Raw genomic sequence first — 23451 nt, forward strand, 5'->3', positions numbered from 1 at the left:
AGGCGATTAGTCGCCAGGTGACTAAATCTCCCCGTATCTGCCCGTGTGCTAGCTCCCTAATTGTTACTTTTCAAACAATGTTGCAAAAGTCTTAAAGGAACAGTAACATCAAAAAATGAAAGTGTTTTAAAGTAATAAAAATATAATGCAGTGTTGCCCTGTACTTTTAAAAGCTATATGCTTCACACTACTATTGTTTATATAAATAAGCTGCTGTGTACCAATGGGGGAAGCCATTTAAAGAAGAAAAAGCTCAGGTTACACAGCAGATAGCAGATAAGCTCTGTAGAACATAATGTTGTTAATCTGTTATGCACTATTTAAAGGAGGACTAAACCCTAAAAATTAATATGGGTAAAAATACCGTATTTTATGTACTGAATTTATTGCACCAAAGTTTCAGCTTGTCAATAGCAGCAATGATCCAGAACATTAAACTTGTCACACGGGGTCACCATCTTGGAAAGTGTCTGTGACACTCACATGCTCAGTGGGCTCTGAGCAGCTGTTGAGAAGCTAAGCTTAGGGGTCGTCACTAATTATCCAGCAGAAAATTAGGTTGGCCTGTCATAAAAGCAGATGCTACAGGGCTGATTATTAAATTCTGATGCTAATTGCACTGGTTTCTGTGCTGCCATGTAGTAATTATCTGTATTTATTACTAATCAGTCTTATATTGTGACATTTCTATGTGTACTGTATATTGTGAGTGGGTCCCTAAGCTCAGTAAGTGACAGCAGCACAGAGCATGTGCAGTGAATCAGCAGAAAAGAAGATGGGAAGCTACTGGGGCATCTTTGGAGACACAGATCTTTACTGCTAAAGGGCTGTGGTTGCCTTGGGCTGGTACAGAAGCCCAAAACATAATCTACAACATTTTGGTGTACTTTTCCTTTAAGGCATCCATAGACTGTGACCATTGGTCATAGGGAAGATCGTTCCTTTTCATTACAGCGATTTAGAGCTGAATCATCAGATATGCTGGTAGAAACAATAGAATTCGATCTGTATCTAACGATTCAGCAGTAAACGTTGGCCGATACAAACAAGAAAAAAACCTGAAAAACTCTAAAAGCTTGAGATAAAGGAAGATTTTACAATTAGAAAAAGACAACAATTCCCCCTTAAAGCTGCGCTGCTCTAGGCATGGTGTTCAATTCACTATATATATTTAGGGCCCTTGGGCAGGGACTGATATCAGTGATGAACAATCTCTGTACAGGGCTATGGAATATATCAATAAGTGTTCACACAACAATAGTGGTGGATGAGTGAGCAAGAAACCTGGCTATTTACCCATAGTTCAGTGCATTGCGTTGCACATCATAAGATGATATGTTGCTTGTTTTTGGCTTTTTAAAATATTATTTCCGCATGTTATTTTCAAGCATTGCCGCTGATGCTCTACAACCAGTTGTTGTTATTTCTGGCTTCCTATTTTAAGGATGTTTTTTTTTTAATTGTAATATACTATTCAGTAATCATCTACTTCTTGCTTTTTCCCATTGCAGGGCTGCCTTATATTAAGCGATGAGCTGAACCACACTTCTTTGATACTCGGCGCAAGACTCTCCGGAGCAACAATACGAATTTTCAAACACAACAGTGAGTGCTGTTATCATGCCACTAGAACAATAAAACTAACTGTCTAACCACTAAGTGCTTTGAAGGGGTTGTTCAACTTTAAATGAACTTTTTAGAATTCTGTAGAGTGATATTCTGAGACAATTTGCTATTGGTTTTTATTATTTGTGGTTTTTGAGTTATTTGGCTTTTTAATCAGCAACTCTCCAGTTTGCAATTTCAGCAGTCTGGTTGCTAGAGTCCAAATTACAAATGAATAAGATAGTGGAATATGAATAGGAGAGGCCTGAATAGAAAGATGAGTAATTAAGAGTATCAATAACAATAAATGTATAGCCTTGCTGAGCATTTATGTTTTAGACGGGTCACTGACGCCTATTTGAAATCTGGAACGAAGAAGAAGAAGGCAAATAATTCAAAAACTATAAAAAAAGAAAAAACGAAGTCCATTTGAAAAATTGCTTAGAATTAGCTAATCTATAACATCCTAAAAGTTGATGTAAAGGGAAACTATCTTGAAAATTTAAATTTAATATAAGCTTCATTATACTGAAATAAGAAACTTTGTAAATACAGTCAATAAAATATTCGACATCGTTTTTTAAATTATCAAGTTTATGTTCACTATCCTTCTCTTAGCATCTGTTTAGGGGGGCTCCCTTTCCTAGCAGATGAATTATCGCTCATTCAAATAAGTGATTCCAATACAAACAAAATCTAACAAAATAACTGCCTTTAGCAAAACTTCTGCATGTGGAGAGACAGGATTTTAATAGAGTGAGCTCTAATACATCTTCTAGGCAAAAAGGAGCCCCCTATAAAATATATTGGATCTAACTGTCTATGACTATCAGATACCCAACTCCTGCACGAAGACAGAATGAAGAGAAACGGATGCTGAGAGAGTAATAGTGAAGATAAACCGGATTATTTCCGGAACTGTACAGAATTTTTAATTGATTGTATTTACAAAGTTTCTTATTTCAGTATGCTGATGTTTATATAACATTTTCATTTTCGTAATAGTTCCCCTTTAAAGGTGAAGCACCCCTTTAAGAATTGAGTCACCATATCATACCTACATGTTTTATTGTCCTGGTGTGTTATTATTTTATATATATTGTTAATGCTGTATTAAACATGCATGGTCAAGTTTTAATAAGACAATAGCAGGTGGGACAAAGGTCACATTTTCCTGATTCGTCTTATTGTTTTGAATATTGGGGGAGCTTCTCTGTATGGGTCATGGTCACATTCACTCTCAGTCTCTTGCACTGCACACAACTGACATGGAAAGAATTGCTCTAGCTGTCGATGATTCACTTGAGACATTTATTAGAGTGCATTCACCAAATTCCTTAAAGTTAAAAATTGTAAAATTGTAACGAGGGTGCGTCCTTAGCAAACGGCAGGCCCTTCTGCATCGACTGTACAAATATTTGAGGTCATTGGCAGGAGAGGTGAGCTTTGTGCTTGAGTGGAATTGATCTGTAATTCTTTGCTGTGCACTCTTACATGAAACTGGGCAAAGCTTCTTGACTTTAATGGGCCCATTTTAAGCCTCCCACGGGGGAATGTTTTTATTTCTGTTGATACAGATTTTTTTTGCATCATTGTGTTTTAGTATAAACAGAATGGCACCTATTACATTGTGCTGCATAGGGTCAGGGTGGTGGGAACACCAGGCATAACCCTATGCAATGACACAACATAGAATAACTGATAGAATATCAGTAAAATATATGGGTGAACTCTGCGCTTAGGGGCAAATTTACTAAAGGGCGAAGTGACTAACACTGGCGAAAATTCGAAAGCGTGACGTCATTTCGGTACTTCGCTGATTTACTCTGACTCTAGCGCTACTTCACACTCTAAAGCTCTGGCGAAAGAGCTTTACTTCGCTAATTCAATAAGATGCAGATTTTTTTTTTTTACTGAACGTTACCAGTGCAACGTGCAATAGAGTAGATAGGAGTTCTTCAAAAAATAGTTGAAACATTTTCGAAGTCCCAAAAAACGCAGGCAACTTTTCATTTTTCAGGGTGATAGGCTGCAAAAGATCGAACATTTTTTTTTAGGGATGCACCGAATCCAGGATTCGGTTTGGGATTCGGGCAGGATTCGGCCATTTTCAACAGGATTCGGCCGAATCCTTCTGCCAGGCCGAACCGAATCCTAATTTGCATATGCAAATTCGGTATTCGGCCAAATCTTTCGCAAAGGATTCGGGGGTTCTGCCAAATCCAAAATAGTGGATTCGGTGCATCCCTAATTTTTTTTGGGTACCCGGCTTCCCCCCTACATTTCCTAACATATGGCACAAAAACTATACACTGGGCTCATGTGTAGGGCATTATAACAAATCTATTTTATTTTATTAAGGCAGGGATCCCCAACCTTTTTCACCCATGAGCCACATTGAAATGTAAGAAGGGTTGGGGAGCACCATAAGCATGAAAATAGTTCCTGAGGATGCTAACAAAGGGCTTTGATTGGTTATTTGGTAGCCCCTTTGTGGACTGGCAGCCTACAGAAAGCTCTAGTTGGCAGTACAACTGGTTTTTATGCCTCTAAGCCTGTAATTCAAAAATAAGCACCTGCTTTTGAGCCACTGGGAGCAACATCCAAGGGGTTGTGGAGCAACATGTTGCTCACGAGCTACTGGTTGGGGATCACTGTATTAAGCTTTCCCAGGCTTGTGTAGTGTAATGTATTTGCTGCAACATATATGTCCATTCAACTTTAACTTTCCACCGTATGCAAATTAGCCAACACTAGCGCAACTTCGATTTGCTTGCCGCAGTAACGCTAGCGCAACTTCATCAGCGTTTGGTGCCCTGGACGCAACTTCGGATTTTAGTGAATTAGCTTTGTCCTGGCGAATCTACGCCTGGCAAAGTGTTGCGATGTGAGTGAAGTCGTCGCTGGTGAATTTTCGGAGGGTAATGAATTTGCCCCTATATAGTGTCAGTGATTGTTTAGTAGCAGCACCAGTGTATATCTCGGGACCCACTAGTCCCTAGGTTTAGAATAAAAGGTAGTAGGTGGCGGTGGGCTTATAATTCTCCGTGCGTACCTATAAAAAGAAGAATATGCCGATAGTGTATTAATTTTTTAGGTGTCCCGTTTAGTCAAAGGCTTACTTGCATTCGGTAAATGGCGCTCGTATCGATGTATTAGGATGGGATCTACTCGTGAGAGTAGTACTTTGATTGATTTGTACGGGATCGTGTGGCAATGAAATTCTTTTCAGTTAGGATAAATAATTTCACTTTATTTCTTTAAAAAATCCCCACTAGTGATGAGCGAATCTGTCCTGTCCGTTGAAAAATGCGCGAAACTGAGAAATTTCAAGAAGCACATGGAAGTTTTTACACGCATTCCATTTTCCATTTGGTCACTCACATGTGGCTCTTCTATGTACAGTGTAATCATGAGCTTCTCCAGCAATAGATTGGAAATCAGAATGTTCCTTATATGTGCCTCCTTGCCCCGGGCAGGGAAATTCTTTAATGTTCCTCAGATTTGCATATAAGGATGGCTGCTTTCTTAAAGTGGACCTGTCACCCAGACACAAAAATCTGTATAATAAAAGTCCTTTTCAAATTAAACATGAAATCAATTTCTATTTTTTTTATTAAAGCATTCATAGCTGTTGTATGCTCATTTAAAAATCTCAGCTATCAATCAGATATTGTCTGCCACTCCTCTATGCCCTGGGGGGCATGGAGGCAGGGAAAACAATTAGTTCCCACTTTCCATTCAGCACTTACTAGATGCCACTGCTCTCCACACATTCCCCTTTTCTCTTTATCATTTAATTGTGTAGCCAGGGCATGGGGATGGACATCAGGTCCCCCATTCTGGTGCACAAACAAGATTCTGAGATGATACAAGGCTTGCCTTAATAACAGTGTCCACAAAATGGCTGATGCCTGCTTGTTATAATTTTGAAATCCCAGACTGAAGGGAGCAAGATACAAATAATTTATATAGTGTAATTAAAGTTCATTTTACTTGACTAATGTGATAAAATACGATTTTGAATAATTTTTTTGGGTGACGGGTCCCCCTTAAAATATGTTATTAATGCAGCATATTAACCCTATTGAAAAAAGAATTCCCGCATCATTCTGATCATGTTGTCAGAAGACCAGGTGATTTGGGACGTTGTGGTCAAGATCTTTTATCTCTCCTTCCTTCCTCCCTCTCCATTTCTTTTTTTGGAACAGATTATTGGGGGGAATGCCTTTCTTTCTTCTAACCTCTCTATAGATATTTTAGCTGATTACTCCCTGATGGCTCCAGTCTCCTCTAATAAAAACGAACTTGGTTTGTGTAAGAGATGTGTGCCGGTATGCAGAGCTCCTTGTTGCCCTTTAAACTTTGTGTGATGTGAAACTTTTGGGATCCCGGTGAGAATTTCTCAAAACTCTTGCTGTGCCCCTTTAAGATGTGGTATAATTTACTTCTTCTGCAAATATTTCCTTTTCCCTCCTCCTTTATTTTCTCATTCCAATCAAAGAATTCACTTTGAACCTTAACTTCTGTTTTGTAAGATAATATTTTTAAGGGGGGGAGGTGGGTTCTTAAAAATGTCTTTCATTGTCCGTATTCTGAGAGGGCGTTTTAATTCCCACGTGTGACCTTTTTTTGTTTGTTTTTCGAGCTGGTTCAGCTAATATTTACCCCGTGCAGCAGTAAAGCACAAATTACTAGCACTGTAAATGACCCTGACTTAAGTATTTACATGCGTTTCAGATGACCCCCACCAACATTTTATGTGGCCCATCATGACCTGAAGTTATGTTAGTAGCAGTAGATGTGTAATGGCATTGTTTGGGGGGATCTCTCACATGGGTTTTAAGACTGTTGCTGCTTTTCTTGGCTGCTGAAACATCCAAAGTAGTGTGGAGAACTACCATAAAGCTGCTGCCGACCTTTTCATTAAATGGAGAATATGTTCACAAGAAGTTACTTTGGTTTTGTGTTTTCTTTTCCATTTGATGTTGTTTTTTTTCCTCTTCTCGTCTGTATTTTACACCTTCCCGATCTTTCTCTCTCTTATGTCCTTATGGTTTCTGTTGCCTTTATGTGTTTTTGACAGATTGTGATTTTATCTGGTTTTCATCTCCTCCATTCCAACTTTTCATTTTGTAAGCCACTGTTATGTTTTTACTTCTCTTATATTGCCCTTTATTTATTTTTAGATTTTCTCTTATCCTCCCTCCTTCCTTCACTCTTTTCTGTCACATTCATGAGCTGTTCTCTGGTCTGTCCATTTTTTTATATGCCCTTTCGTATTACCTTGCATCTCTTTTGGGGTGAAAAGCAAATCCAGGCACTGATCTTTAGTAGAGATTTGCGAAAATGGGACGATTCGCATCGCTAAAAAATTTGGGAAACAGTGGAAAAACCAGCAAATGGCAAAATGTTGCCATTTGCATTGAAATCAGCAAGAAGGTATAATTACATTGCGGCTAACGTGTTGTTATTTAGCATATACATTGCCCTGCCTTGCTAGAGAAGCTCTTTCCCCCTATGCTGCAACTGTTCTTTGTAGAAAAAAGGCTTCCAATTGCCAATTTGTGTTGCCAATTATTTGCAAACCTACGTTCGAACAACTCCATAGATAGATTAGATAGATAGATAATGAATGGGTGGACAGACAGACAGACAGATAGATAGATAGATAATGGATGGGTAGATAGATAGATAGATAGATAGATAGATAATTGATGGGTGGATAGATAGATAGATAGATAGATAGATAGATAGATAGATGGATGGATAGATAGATAGATAGATAGATAGATAGATAGATAGATAGATAGATAGATAGATAGATAGATAATGGATGGGTGGATAGATAGATATATAATGGATGGGTGGATAGATAGATGGGGGAGAGTTGGGAGGGCTTTGATCCTATAAAGTAGACCCAGCTAAGGCAACACCGGAGACAAGTGGCAGTGGAGGAACAAGGGCCCGGATCAAGGGTAGGGAAAGAAGAGGTACATGCCTGGTACACCCCCATCATTGAGCCCTAGGCACGTGCCTCTTCTGCCTACCCCTAGTTTGAGCCTTGATATTTAGATGATAGATAGATAGATGATTGATTCATAGATAGATAGATAATTGATGGGTGGATAGATAGATAGATAGATAGATAGATAGATAGATAATTGATGGGTGGATAGATAGATAGATAGATAGATGATTGATTCATAGATAGATAGATAGATAGATGATTGATTCATAGATAGATAGATAGATAGATAATTGATGGGTGGATAGATAGATAGATAGATAGATAGATAGATAGATGATTGATGGGTGGATGGATAGATAGATAGATGACTGATTCATAGATAGATAGATAGATAGATAGATAGATAATTGATGGGTGGATAGATAGATAGATAGATAGATAGGGGAAGGGTTGGGTGGACTGTGATCCCATTGGTTTATGTGGAAGGCAAGGGGTGCAAAATACTGCATTTTTTTTACACCACACGGTGTGCAGTATGTAAAAAAAAAAACCAAAATCTGACATTTTTTTTGCACATGGCACACTGTGTGGGGAGTGTGAAGAATAGTCCTCCTTCTGAGTCCTGAACCAGGACTGCATGAAATATAGATTTAAAGGGGTAATTTACGACAGCAAGTGCAGAGCTGTCTGCATAACAGGTTTCCAGATAACTGATCCATATATATATATCTATGTGTGTGTGTATATGTGAATATATATATATATATTTATATGTGTATGTGTGTGTTTGTGTGTGTATATATATATATATATATATTTATATATATATATATATATATATATATATATATATATATATATATATATATATATATAATTTAACCCATAAGATCAATCTATTTATTGATAGATTCTGCATTTTATTGCTAGACTGAGCATGCATCGGAAACAAACTGTTTTCTGAAATCAATGGAAAATTTCATTGCTCCAAAGGTTCCAGACGACATTGAAACCAACCCTCTCAGCATTCTTCTTATCACCTTCTTTACAGATAAACTACAGTGGCTTGGAGTACATTCCACATAGACTCATAGACTTAATGGCCTGGAACAGTAACTTTTCAGGAATTATAGCAGCATGTTAAAGAAGAAGGAAAGTTATTTTTACTTGGGGGTTCCAAAAGTTAGTGATCGCATTTACTTACCTGACACCCTGGGCTGGTGCACCTATCAGGAGAAAACTGCACCAGATTCTTCCACCACAAAGCAATCGGCTTCCTGCTTCTTCTTTCTTCAAATTTCCCGGGGCAGACGCATGCGCAGTAGAATTAAATATCCGGCTTTTTAGTTTGGCTTACCGCTCTAATTCGCATGCGGAGGGACAAGAAGAAAGAAGAAGCAATAAGAGAATCGCTTCGTGGTGCTCAATGGAAGAGTCTGGTGCAGTTTTCTGCTGATAGGAGCACCGGCTAAGTAAATGCGATGACTTGGGGGTGCCATACTTTCCTAGACCATGGGTACTTTTAGGGACCACACACATTACGGGAGACCACACCAACTAAATGTTTTCAACATGCTCCGTACGGCTACATTGTAACATAGTCATCCTCACCATAAAAGGCCAATGGCCCCCACCATGCAGTAGCACAGTATATTACTTTTCAGATTGTTACTGAAATGTTCAGAGTTTCTCTTTGATCTTCTGCACTGAACGGCCAGAAAAAGATACAATGTTTCTGAAATGTAATTTAAAAATTCATGTAATTAAATATAACATGAGAGCCCAGAATACTTGGCAGCTGCACTACAGATACATCTTTTGTCTCTGGAAAAAAGGCGCTTGCGAGGGGACATGATTACACTTTACAAGTACATTAGAGGACATTATAGACAAATAGCAGGGGATATTTTTACCCATAAAGTGGATCACCGTACCAGAGGCCACCCCTTTAGACTAGAAGAAAAGAACTTTCATTTGAAGCAACGTCGGGGGTTCTTCACAGTCAGGACAGTGAGGTTGTGGAATGCACTGCCGGGTGATGTTGTGATGGCTGATCCAGTTAATGCCTTTAAGAATGGCTTGGATGATTTTTTGGACAGACATAATATCAAAGGCTATTGTGATACTTAGCTCTATAGTTAGTATAGGTGTAGGGATGTGAAAATCTCAGACACCCTTACACTTTACAGACAGGCACATCCCTAGTAATATGGACACCTCAGTGGTTCCTTATGGGGACCTTGTGCTTATGTAACCCCTGCAGTTCACACAGTCTACACCAGATGGCACTGTGCCAGAGTATAAAAGGTTTAGGAACCATGTGCTCTGGTTCCATTGCTTTAGCCCAACCAAGCAGGCTGGAAGGGAATGGGTAGTGTTGACCCTAGGCGCCTTGGCCCTAGTAATTAGACAGCTATACTCGTTTTATAGATCGCTCTAGGAGTGATAGAGAGGTTATTTAGTTGAGCAGCTCAAGGCTCCGCCGAGGAGATTAGAGGGATTAAGATCCCGGGTATTACTGACCCAGAGTAAGGAACCAAGTGTTGAGATAGGGATGTCAGGAGTTCCCCTAGTCTGCCACTGGAAGATATCCTGAAAACTGGGCAATACCCATCATATGCTGTCAATTTACTCTCTGCTGTATATTCCCTAGCCTGTGGGGATTCAGCCTATACGTGCTGTGAGTATATGCTTCCTTTATGCTGCTGTGTATGTTCTATACTCCATTTTGGATCAATGTGCTAGATGATCTCTGTGCTATTGTTCAATAAATACTGTTCTTTGTTCAACTGTTAAAGAACTACTGGCGCCCATCATTGTGCTATCGCATCAGGTTACAGTTACACTACACCCTTGCCTCCACCCCGCTGCGAGGGCTTACCCCTGAGAAAGAGAGCTCATCTGTGGTATCAGCCCACCAAGGAAAGTAGCTAAAACTGCCCTAGCACAAGTCAGTTTACTATAGGTATGGGTATATAGAATTTAATTAAAAGTAGGGAGGGGTGTGTGTATGGATGCTGGGTTTTCATTTGGAGGGGTTGGACTTGATGGACTTTGTCTTTTTTCAACCTAATTTAACCACGTGACTATATGTATCAATTTAAGATAAGCAAAGATACAATTGTAACTATTTAGGATAAGCAAGTCTCTTAGGGAAACCGTGTCTTGCAGCTTAAAGGGCAAATCACCTTCATTAGCAAAACTGTAATACATAAAACCTGACCCTAAACCTCCAGAAATGTTTTCAAACATTCCACAACCTGCCAAAATCCAAAATTTCATCTTATTGTGATATAATAAATGAAGGATTGTAATTTACACCCAGAAGGTGCTAAAAATCCGAATCTGAAAATCCACCATCTCAAACCTGCCGAGGTCATGCAGAAGTCAATGGCAGATGTCCCTTTAACAATGTGAAGATATCACGATCTGCGTTGGGGTTTTGTCTGATAATCAAAAAAATTTGGGGGTTTCAGGCGATAAACTGAAAAAATCAAGCAATTCCGGCATCAAATACGAAAAATTCGTATGATTCGAGTTTTCTCTCGATTTTATTGAGTCTTTTCTAGTGATGGGAGAATCTGTGATTCGGTAAACACATTGCGGTTAATGGGCGTCAAAATAATTTTGACATGCAACAATTTTTGACACGAGCGTCAATTTTTATACTCTCGTCAATTTTGTCCAAATGCATTAAAGTCCATGGGCATCCGAATTATTTTGACGGGCATCAATTTTTTTTTTGATTTTTCACTAGCGAATTTTCGCTGCAGCTTAGCGAAAACATTAGCCGAGAATCCATGCCTACCGAATTTATTCGGCCATCACTAGTGTTTGCCTGACTTTTTCGAGTTATTGAAAATATAGGGTAAAATCGCGAATGGGAGTTTGGTTGAACTTGGTTTAATAACAATATGAGTTAAATATGAAATTTAGTAAACAACTAAAAAAGAGTTAAATAAAACTCCATTTGTACGAGTCATTGGGCACCTGGTGCTTCTCTCACCCATGTGTTATATAAATCACTGGACACATATAAGGGAAAATGCAAGCACGGGTGTCTGAGCATTCATTAAAATGTGTAAAATGCAGTCAGGCCCTGGTGCTTTAAAAAACTCCGAAAGAAAGACTGCTTTATTTGGGTGGGGAGGCCAGACAGTCACTCTCCTGTTACAGATCAGCTGGAATCAGGAGACAGAGCAGTCAGTAAATGTATTCCCGTCGGCTTCATATATCACTTACAACACATGAGTCTAGGCAGTATTGTGTGTGTATATATATATATATATATATATATATATATATATAATCGCATCCAATAAGGTCCGCTCTCTCAGGGCTTTATGATAAGTTAAAAAGATGATTTTATTGTAGTAAGAGACTACTTACTTTAGTCTCTTACTACAATAAAATCATCTTTTCAACATATCATAAAGCCCTGAGAGTGCGGACCTTTTATTGGATGCGATTAGATTAATTGACTGGACACTGCACCCAGGCATGTGAGTTACATTTTCGAGAGTGCCGGCAACATGGAGGTTTTATATATATATATATATCATCAATTCCCTGTGTTGCAACCTCTCTTCCAGTCCGTACCATTGCACAACGTCTCTGGGAAGATGACCTGTACATTTTTCCGCTTATTGATGGCACAATCAACAACCCTGAACTTTTTTTTTTAAACTGACTTTTGTATTATTAAGCAAACATTCAAGCAGCAGTGCAGCACAGGGGTACCCTGAGCAGGGGTCATCTTTCAGCTTGGGTTCCCATAATAATATAGTAGAGAATAGAACTTATTTTATTGTACTTATAGGTAATCCTTTACTGTGAAGCCTGGGTGTTGCCTATTCTTGGCCTTGACTGAGGCATTCTGCAGAGAAACTCAGCACAATGCATTGGGACTTATGTTGAAAATGTAATCTGCCAATTAAAAAAAATAAAGCACAAAAACTGTACCAAACTCGCTCACCCCTCTCCCATTACAACTCGCTCACCCATCTCCCACTATAAACAGGGTATTTGTTAAAAGGAGACAGTGATCTCTGTATAAACAAACCCCCTACTTTCCCTAAAGTGGAGATGTAATAAGGAGCATTTCATTATACAGAGGCCTTTATCTGTGTTTCTTTTTTTTTTTGCAAATAGCAACTCAGGTGAAAGGGAAGTCAGAAAGTGAAAGTGGTTTCATTTTCTTTTTTTAGTGCACTAACAAAAACCATAAGTATTAATTAAAAGAATAGGGAAAATGTATGTTAAAGGGGTTGTTCGCCTTTAAATTACTTTCTAGTATGATGTAGAGCATTCTATTCTGAGACAATTTGCAGTTGGTTTTCATTTTTTTATTATTTGTGGTTTTTTTAAAATTTTATTCAGTAGTTCCCCAATTTGCAATTTCAGCAATCTGGTTGCTAGGGTCCAAATTACCCTAGCAACCATGCACTGAGTTGAATAAGAGACTGGAATATGAATAGGAGAGGCCTAAATAGAAAGATCAGTAATAAAAAGTAGCAATAACTATACATTTATAGCCTTACAGAGCATTTGTTTTTTTAGATGGGGTCGGTGACCCCCATTTAAAAGCTGGAAAAAGTCAGAAGAAGAAAGCAAATAATTCAAGAATTATAAAAAAGAAGCAATAAAGGACAATTGAAAAGTTTCTTAGAATTGGTGGACTTAACCCTATTTTTTCAGCCCGTGTATTGCCCATTTAGAGGGATACTGAAATCCCTTTGTTTTTTTTTTAGACCGAAGCTAGCCTTACAAGTTTCCCAAGGGCTATACCAGTTAACCCTGGACTTTTTTACTTACTAGCAGGAGAGACAGAGAAAATGCTGAGCCCCAGGGAATATCCGAGCAATGGCTATTATTAGTATTATTGTAAACCTGCTCGCACTTTCTGAGCATTAGCACCATCTAGAGGTTTGTGCCTTAAATGTAGTATTGAAGCATAAATATAATAAACTCATAATAACGACCGTAAAAAAAAAAACAGCGTCAGGAATGATGAAGAAAATAGGGAGCAGGGTAACTTGAAATAAATGAAAGGCAATTTTATGGCCCGAAGTCTGTTCATGGTCTTCATAAGACATTATCAATACTTTTTATTGGCCTGTGCTGTAGCTTTATATGACTGTCTGGAATTCATTTACTAATGGTGGGTAGGAAAAAATAATGACCTTCCTATATTTTTATCTTTCTTTCCTATTAATAATGTTGGCATAAAGCCTCATGTCACGCTGATAAAAATAAATTATATTAAAAAAAAGATATACACTTTATTAGGGGTGCAAGTGCAAGCATGCTCTGGACTGAGCACTGGATGAAAAATTGGGCACTCGGTGATGAGCGAAGCTTCAGGAGGCACAGCTAGACGTGTCCTTACCAGGCAGCTGTTTAAAGGAGAACTAAACCCTAAAAATTAATATGGCTAAAAATGTCATATTGTATACACTGAACGTATTGCACCGGCCTAAAGTTTCAGCTTGTCAATAGCAGCAATGATCCAGGACTTCAAACTTGGCTCTGAGCAGCTGTTGAGAAGCTGAGCTTAGGGGTCGTCACTAATTATCCAGCAGAAAATGAGGTTGGCCTGTAATATAAGATGATGCTACAGGGCTGATTATTAAATTCTGATGCTAATTGCATTGGTTTCTGTGCTGCCATGTAGTAATTATCTGTATTAATTACTAATCAGCCTTATATTGTGACATTTCTATTCTATGTGTACTGTATATTGTGAGTGGGTCCCTAAGCTCAGTAAGTGACAGTAGCAGAGAGCATGGGCAGTGAATCAGCAGAAAAGAAGATGGGGAGCTACTGGGGCATCTTTGGGGACACAGATGCTAAAGGGCTGTGGTTGCCTTGGGCTGGCAAAGAAGCTCAAAACATAATGTACAACATTTCTAGCTACTTCTTTAATTAGGCTTTAGTTCTCCTGTAAGTTAACTTTTAGTATGTCATAGAATGGCCAATTCTAAGCAACGTTCAACTGGCCTTCATTTTTTCTTTTTTTATCGTTTTTGAATTATTTGTCGTCTTCCTCTGACTCTTTCAAGCTTTCAGACGATTGGGGTCACTGACCCCATCTCAAATAAATGTTCTGTAAAGCTACAAATTTATAGTTATTGCTTCTTTTTGTTACTCATCGTTCTATTCAGGTCCTCTCCTATAAATATTCCAGTTTCTTATTCATATGAGTACATTATTGTTAGCTAAATTTGGATCCTAGCAATTGAATTGCTGAAGTTGCAAAGTGGAGAGCTGCTGAATAAACAGCTAATTTACTCAAAAACCACAAATAACAAAAAATTAAAACCAAGTGCAAATTGTCTCAGAATATCACTCTCTACATCATACTAAAAGTAAATTTAAAGGTGAACAACCCCTTTAAAAGTTTTACACTGCTAATACCAGGCTTTTGGCTCACCAGCTTTCTAAAGGTCAGAGTGTCAGCGATAGGGTTGCCACCTCACCCCTTTAAAACCGAACACATACGGAATACACAGCCTGCATGGCTAATTACCAATTCATTTAGATGCATGCTGCAGACTAAACTGATTTATGTGCAGCCGTGCATCATGCATCTAAATTAATTGCTAATTAGCCATACAGGCTGTGGATTCCATATGTGTTCGGTTTTAAATGGGTGAGGTGACCCTAACTGTCTATGTACATTCTATTACTTTCACTTATAGTCCGTTAACCCTTTTTTTGCTGGTTCTCCAACTTTCGCTGTTTAGACAAAAGCCTGGTAGCTGCAGTCTAAAACTGTTCATCTTTGCAATATACGTTCATCACACATTTTCAACAATTTCAAATGTATTTGCAAATATAATTTCAGTGCAATGACAGTATAAAAACGAAATAGCACAAGCCGGCTCATGAATAGATCTGTGATAGAGTCCTGCAGCGGGTCGGGTAGCCCGCAAAAACATGCGGTACCCTGCAGGTAGAAGTTTCGGGAGTGGGTATAGACGCGGGTCGGCGGTTCTACAGGTTTGCAATGACAGCACTTCCTGTTTTCACTCCTTTTTTTCTGATCACACCTACTTCTAATGATGTCACTTCCAGTTTACAATGACAGCACTTCCTGTTTTCATTACTTTTTTTCTGATCACGCCTTACTCTAATGACGTCAGTTCTGGGTTACAATGACAGCACTTCCTGTTTTCACTCCTTTTTTTATGATCACGCCTGCGTCTAATGACGTTTCTTCCGGTTTACAATGACAGCACTTCCTGTTTTCACTCCTTTTTTTCTGACCACGCCTACTTCTAATGACGCCACTTCCGGTATACGACAGCACTTGCTGTTGTCATTCCTTTTTTTCTGATCACGCCTACTTCTAATGACATCACTTCCGGTTTACAATGACAGCACTTCCTGTTTCTTGATGGACAGCGGGTCGCAGATCGGGTTGTGGATAAGGTACTTGGGTAGCAGGTCCAAGCGGGTAAGAATGCGGGGTGTGGGTTTAACAAATTGGTTCCGCGCAGGACTCTTATGACGTTAAGGTTTTGTTTCCCCTGTGCAAAAAGATGCTGAAATGAGATCTAAATTACAGGCATTCTGCATAATTGCCTTATAAGCTGCTTGGTATATTACAGGCCTGGCTTTTATGTTCTGATTATAATGCTTTGTCCCATTTATTGAGACAGGTTGCTCTCTTTTTCTTCTGTCCAAACATCATCTAAGGGATTGTTTTATTCTGTTGTGCTTCATGCGCCCTGATCAAAGAGCTGCTTGTGATAATTGCATACAGATGGGAGCCGGCCCAAATCATCCTCATAAAAAAAGACTTCACAAGTCAGTGTTATGTCTCTGTCTAACCAGATGTTAAACAAATCAAGTTAATGCCCCGAAATGAGCATGTTATTTACATTCATCATATCACACATTACAAGTTTGTTTCTTCTTGGTGGCTAAAAATGTCTTTTCTGAGAGAGATCTGATGGCACGTGCCAATGGAGAAGCAGCGCAAGTACACGGAACTGACAGCGGGTGGCGTTGAATGGAAATGTGCGTAGGCCTTGTTATATGTTTCTAGGGATGTAGTACAGGTATGAGATCTGTTATCCAGAATGCTCGGGACCTGGGGTTTTCCAGATAAGGGGTCTTTCTGTAATTTGGATCACCTTTCAGTTAACTTTTAGTATGTTATAGAACGGACAGTTGTAAGCAACTTTTCAATTGATTTTCATTATTTATTTTAAATGATTTTCATGTTTCTTCTGACTCTTTCCAGCTTTAAAAATGGGGACACTGACCCATCTAAAAACAAATGCTCTGTAAAGCTACAAATGTACTGTTAAAGGGTTTGTCCACCTTTGAGTTAACTGTTAGTATGATGTAGAGAGTGATATTCTGAGACAATTTGCAATCGGTTTTCATTTGTTATTATTTGTGTTTTTTTAGCTATTTAGCTTTTTATTCAACAGCTCTCCAGTTTGCAGTTTCAGCCATCTGGTTGCTAGGGTCCCAATTACCCTAGCAACCATGCACTGATTAGAATAACAGACGGAATATAAATAGGATAGGACCTGAATAGAAAGATGACTAATAAAAAGTAACAATAACAATACATTTGTAGCCTTACAGAGCATTTGCTTTTAGAAGGGGTCAGTGACCATCATTTCAAAGCTGGAAAGAATCATAAGAAAAGGACAAATAATGAAAAAACTATAACAAATAAATAATGAAAACCAATTTAAAAGATGCTTATTAACATACTAAAAGTTAGCTTAAAGGTGAACCACCCCTTTAATGCTACTTTTTATAATTAATTTTTCTATTCAGGCCCTCTCCTATTCATATTCTGATATCTTATTCAAATCAGTGCATGGTTGTTAGGGTAATTTGGACCCTAGTAACCAAGTTGCTTAAATGGCAATCTGGAGAGCTGCTGAATACGAAGCGAAATAACTCAGAAACCACAAATAATAAAAAATGAAAACCAATTGCAAATTGTCTCAGAATATTACTGCCTACATCATACTAAAAGTAAACGCAACGGTGAACAACCCCTTTAAGTCTACTATAAAATCATTTAAACATGAATTAAACCCAGTAGGATTGTTTTGCCACCAATACAGATTAACTATATCTTAGTTGGGATCAAGTACAAGTTACTGTTTTAGTACTACAGAGAGAAAATGAAATACATTTCATTAAGATGGGTTCTACTGGAGATTGCCTTCCTGTAATTCAGAGCTTTTTGGATAATGGATACCATATGCATATCTCTCAATATTTTGGAAACTGAAAGAGCGACAAAATATTTGGCGTGTGGAGCGCGACAATTCTTTTTCACCACTCCCCTATTTGTGGCCACACCCCCTAATGACCATGTTCATTTTAAAAATATTTGGCAGGTTATGAAAGTTTGAACACTAGGGATGGGTGAATTTTTTCGCCTTGTTTCGCCACAGAAATGACGCATATAGACTTGTATGACGTGCGTCAAAAAAAAAAGACGCGCGTCAACACAAATTCAAAAATTTTTTGACGCCAATTTAGACTTTAATTTTTGGCGACGTGAAATGGGTCAAATCCGCTCATCCCTATTGAACTCATTTCTGTGGTTTTTATGTGTTATTACAGTTTTGCTAATGAAGGTGAATTGCCCTTTCAGCTGCAAGTCACAGTTTCCCCAAGAGACCTGCTTATCTTAAATTGTTATAATTGTGTCTTTGCTTATCTTGAATTGTTACAAAAGTATCGAAATGGACCCGTGGAGTGTTTTGGACTCTCTACCAAAAGCCAATTAAGTTAGAAACGATGTATGTTTTTTTGGCTGTTCAGTGCAGGAGATCAAAGAGAAAGCCGGGACTTTTTATTAACAATCCGGGAATCTGGGTTGAGCTGTCAAAATAGGGACTGTCCCATGAAAATACTTGTGCACATTATGCTTATGCACATTATGAAATAGGTAAATGGGAGCTTTCACATTACACTGAGGGGAAGCGTGGAAGTGTTTCTCACTGTATGTCAACAAAGCAGCTTTAAAAATTCTGGATAAATGGGTTTTTTAGGTGTAAATTATAAATTGGCCCTACTAAAGAGATATTAGAAATGCAGAAGGCAGTTGTACATGACTACCTATCTTCTGGGCCTTTCAAGTGGACTCTTTTTGTAATGCAAATATTGAGAGATGAATGTGCAGTTGTTTCCTCCTTGCTTTGTTTTCCCTTGCTTCTGGCTCAGTTTGCAATTTTAAGTAATCCTACATTCATCACTGTCTTGCTGGTAACTGCAAGCATAGCCCTCCTAAGTTGTGACTGCTGTTCTAAGCAATTTTGCAATGAACTTTCATTTTTTTTCATTTTCAAGATAATAGAAAGGTTTCCACTGCTTATACAATGGGATTGAAACAATAGCACCACCTGCTGGTCGGGTTGAAATTACGGAAGAAGATGAAGAAGGCTTTCCTGCTCTTTTTCTGAAATTTTCTCCCGACTGTCAGCCTGGTTGTCAGAACTGACCAGCAGGCGGCACTGTTGTTTCAGTTTCATAATATTAGCAGTGTAGAATTTGCAAATACCTTAAAATCAAGGGGACAAAAATATCATGTAACTTGCAAAACTTGAAAAACTTGTAAGCAATTTTACATTGCAATTTACATTTCTTACATATATTTTAATGATATATATATATATATATATATATATATATATATATATATATATATATATATATATATATATATATATATATATATATATATATAATGCAAAAAAAAAACTCAGTTTCTAGTCTCTTGATCCAAATACAGACACAGCCTGTCCATAGAAAGCAAACTAGGACCTCCTCCTCCCTCACATAAAAGAACCAGTAACATCAATTTTTTTAAACTAGTTAGAATACATCGAAAAAAGCACAAGACAAATGAAACATTCAAAACACAAAGTCTTTATTAAGAAATAACTGTCTGAAACTCCTCTTGCACTCCTCTTCAGAAAAGGCGACACAGCGACGATCCATCGTGTGGCACTCAATTTCTCCTCCCTGGCTATCTCCTATAAGGAAGGCAGGGAGGAGAAATCGAGTGCCGCACGATGGATCGCCCAATCGCTTTCTGAAGAGGAGTGCAAGCCGAGTTTCACTAAGTTATTTCGTAATAAAGACTTTGCGATTTGAAAGTTCAATTTGTCTTAGTGGGTTTTTATTTATTTTTCCGATGTATTCTAACAAATTTTTTTTTAAAAATGTTACTGGTCTTTTAACCAAAGTTAGAAGCACTGCTGAGCTACCGTTGGGAAACAAGATGATTATTGAGGTTTCAGTATAGATAATAACCAAATTCCCCTAGCAACCATACATTGATTTGAATAAGACACTGGAATATGAATAGGAGAGGCCTGAATAGAAAGATGAGTAATAAAAAGTAGCAATAACAATACATTTGTAGCCTTACAGAGCATTTGTTTTTTTAGAAGGGGTCAGCGACGCCCACTTGAAATCTGCAAGGAGGCAAATAACTATAAAACTATAAAAAATAAATCATGAAAACCAATTGGAAAGTTGCTAAGAATTGGTCATTCTACTAAAAGTTACTTTAAGATACATCCACAATTCTGGCATTAACGTTTAACCCATAACCATTACATATGTGACGTTTCTATTCAACTGGCAATTGGAAACATACCATAAAACAACTATAAAGTCTCTTTTGGTTTAGAGATTTCCGGGCAATTCAGTAATATGGCTAACTGAGCTTCATTCATGTGGAGAGAAAGCATCCTTATTTAAAGCTGAAATGCAGATTTCTTTTTTCCCCTAATGCTCTTGATTCCCGGCATCTCCACGTTTAGGTAACGAGTCTAACGAGAGGTATAAAGCCCGCAATCCAAATAAAATGCGACGGTTGCAGTAATCAATGCTGGAGACAGGGAGGGCAAGCCTGGACGTTTTTGAAGTGGTGACTGTGAGAAACAGACATAGCTTTGCTGTGAGACAGCGAAAGGGAAGGCAAGAGGGAATGACTGTATTTTTACATTGGCCACAAAGAGAGAAGTAGAAAATGACTGCAAGGCTATTCATTATAATTAAGAACAGTGATTCTGAGCCGCATTCTCAGCAGCCATTGCTTCAGCTCCTTTGACACAGGAGAATCTCTGAAATGTGCCCTCTGGGTGGCCACCAAGTCCTGAAGTTGAGAAATGCTGGTCTTGAGGGAACAATTAAGTGAAATAGAGGATAAAGTATTTGATTAGACTAGGGGTTCTTGCAGAGGAGCTAGAATGTATGTTCCAGGATGAGACTGGATGCCTGTATTCATGCTCAATTAACGTGGCCATACACACAGCAATATGTTCTCCACTTTCAGCCAAATTGTACGAGTTCATTCTGTGTAGGTTTACATCATCTTTTGTCCCCATCAGATTCTGTTATCCAGAAAGCTACAAATTACGGAAAGGTAGTCTCAGTAGTCTCCCATAGACTCCATTTTATCCAAATAATCCAAATGTTTAAAAAGGATTTTCCTTTTTCACTGTAATAATAATTGTCTCTACACAGTCGCCGACTGCTCTACAGGGAAACAAACAAAGCTGCTTGAGCTCTGCATGGCTGGGAAGTAAGGCGGGGGCTCCCCCTGCTGTTCATAAGTATGAGTGTTTCCCTGCAGAGCAGTTAGGGACCGTCTGACAATTCCTATCCACAGCAGTAAATGAAGGAAGAATTTCACTGCATACAGTTAATTATAAAAACGGTACACATTTTTAACTAAAGTATATTGGTGATAGGTTTCTTTTTCATTAAAGAAAGTAAAATTGGGATTTTATTTTTTTTGCCTTTACATGCCCTTTAATTGAATAACTAAATTGAAATTGAAACTAAATAAATTGACTGTACTACCGGCTCCACTTTGAATAATTAAAGTCCACGATGAAGAAAAAAGAGCGAGCCACAAAATACCAAAATTATGGACTGTGATGTCACATAAACTTTTTAATACATGAATTTGAACAATTAACTTTTAGACAAAATGAAATAGGACTTACAAATGTACCGTTTATATGGTTGAGTTATGTGACATGTGCAATGTAAAATGTTATTAGTGAATATGAAATTCAACATACATGAATAAGGCTTGACAAAGTGCCATAGCAGCCAGAAACGTTGCCTTAAAGTGATACTGACAGTAAAAATTTTCTTTTTAAAATATTATTCTACGTTAAAAGTTACCTATAGGTCATGTTGATCGTTTTTCGCTGATAGTTTTGCTTTTGTAATTGTCACTTGAAGTTCCCAAACCTGACTGTTTTGCCAACCTGACTGTCCCATCTCAGCCTGTCCGTTAAAGTTTCTAATACTAACGGACTCCTCCTGCACAAATATGGCAGCCCCCTCATAGAGGAACATGGGGGTAAGAAAGGTAATGTAAAAGCATCAGGCAAATACTTGTATGGCAAAATTATAAATAGCATTCAAAGATAATGTTATGATAGATAGTAAAAAAAGGTTATTTTCTGATGTCAATATCTCTTTAAGGCGTTTTGAGTAAAGTTTTTCACTTTTTTCAATAATACCGGAGTGCTGCTGCTTTTATTGATCTTTACAGATAACTGCTCCCTAAAGCTGGCCATAGACACAAAGATCCGATCGTACGAATCAACGTACGATCGGACTTTCCCATCTCCCGACCCTCCACTAACCATTCAGATCAAAGTGTTACCATTCCGATCAAATAAAGTAGTAAAAGAACAGATCAGCCAATGTATTACCTCTGACAGCAATCGTACGATAGTTATGTTGTCAGACAAAGCTAGTGACAGTCTCCCACTGAAAATCGTACGATCGGCAAAACATGCAGAGATATTATCGGCAGCCGACAGAAATCTTTTAACCTGTCCGATCGACCAAATGACCGATCTCCACCGGACGAAAAATGTCGGGACTCTCCACTTACGGTCCGAAAATCGTACGAATTGTACGTTGCGTCTATGGCCAGCTTAACACAAGCTAAAATTTTTAATTATTTTTTTTAAATGTTTTGTTCAGAAAAAGCAGTTCATGTTTTTTTTTTTTTGCTGAACTTTTAGATATGCACAACCTGGAAAAGGTATTACGAGACGCAGTGGTAAATGGGCAGCCACGGACCCACCGGGCCTGGAAAAAAATCCTCATCCTTGTTGAAGGCATTTACAGGTAAATCCAAACATTTCATTGAGTCCTACTTGCCTATATGCTCTTAGTAAAGCACCACGTTGTTATGATTAAATCTATGAATGCAGCAAAGAGTAGGACAACCATCAGTTCGTTGAACATTATGGGAATGCTGTCACTCTTTTATCAGTAGCGCTGAGTCTTATTACTTTATACGGTGCAATTAGAGGAAAAATGTTTTACAGTAGATCAAAGGGCCGATTTGAAATGACACCCAGTGATTTTTAAACTGTAACATCATTTCTTTATAACTGTACTTTGTACAAGCTGAATCAACGATGTTGCCTTGACATTTTATGTTTTTTAGCGGACTAGGAAAAAATTATGTAAAATCAGAGAAAACGTAAAATCAGGGAAATGTCTTAAAGGAACTTTTTCGTCATGTACTGAAAGGATATACGCACAGGAGTCCATTTTACTTTGTGATACAATATTTACTGTTAATAACAAGGGTTAAGCATTGCAGTGTTAATGTTACACTATGGAGGGCATGTGCAAGGCCTCTCTGTCAGTCACATACACAACCTAAAGCAATAAGTGATTGGTGCAGGACTGTATAAAGGGCAGACTAATTGGAATTGACCATTTACAGGCAAAACCATGGCAAAATATACATCTGGTTAGTATTTTAAACCTCTTTATTTCACAAATAATAACATTCATAAAGGGAAAAATAAGCAGTTTTTGGGTACATCAGGACAAAA

General features: G+C 38.1%; 1 protein-coding gene across 1 annotated transcript in view; it reads left to right on the forward strand.

The window, feature by feature from the left end:
• Positions 1-23451, forward strand: part of sptlc3.L (serine palmitoyltransferase, long chain base subunit 3 L homeolog) — a 104013-nt gene that overhangs the window by 43195 nt on the left and 37367 nt on the right. The window contains exons 6-7 of the mRNA XM_018262794.2: positions 1512-1605; positions 22624-22729. Coding sequence (XP_018118283.1) covers positions 1512-1605; positions 22624-22729 — 200 coding nt within the window. The remainder of the gene's footprint in view (positions 1-1511; positions 1606-22623; positions 22730-23451) is intronic.

This window comes from Xenopus laevis, chromosome 5L, assembly GCF_017654675.1.
Source record: "Xenopus laevis strain J_2021 chromosome 5L, Xenopus_laevis_v10.1, whole genome shotgun sequence".
Classification (NCBI taxonomy): domain Eukaryota; kingdom Metazoa; phylum Chordata; class Amphibia; order Anura; family Pipidae; genus Xenopus; species Xenopus laevis.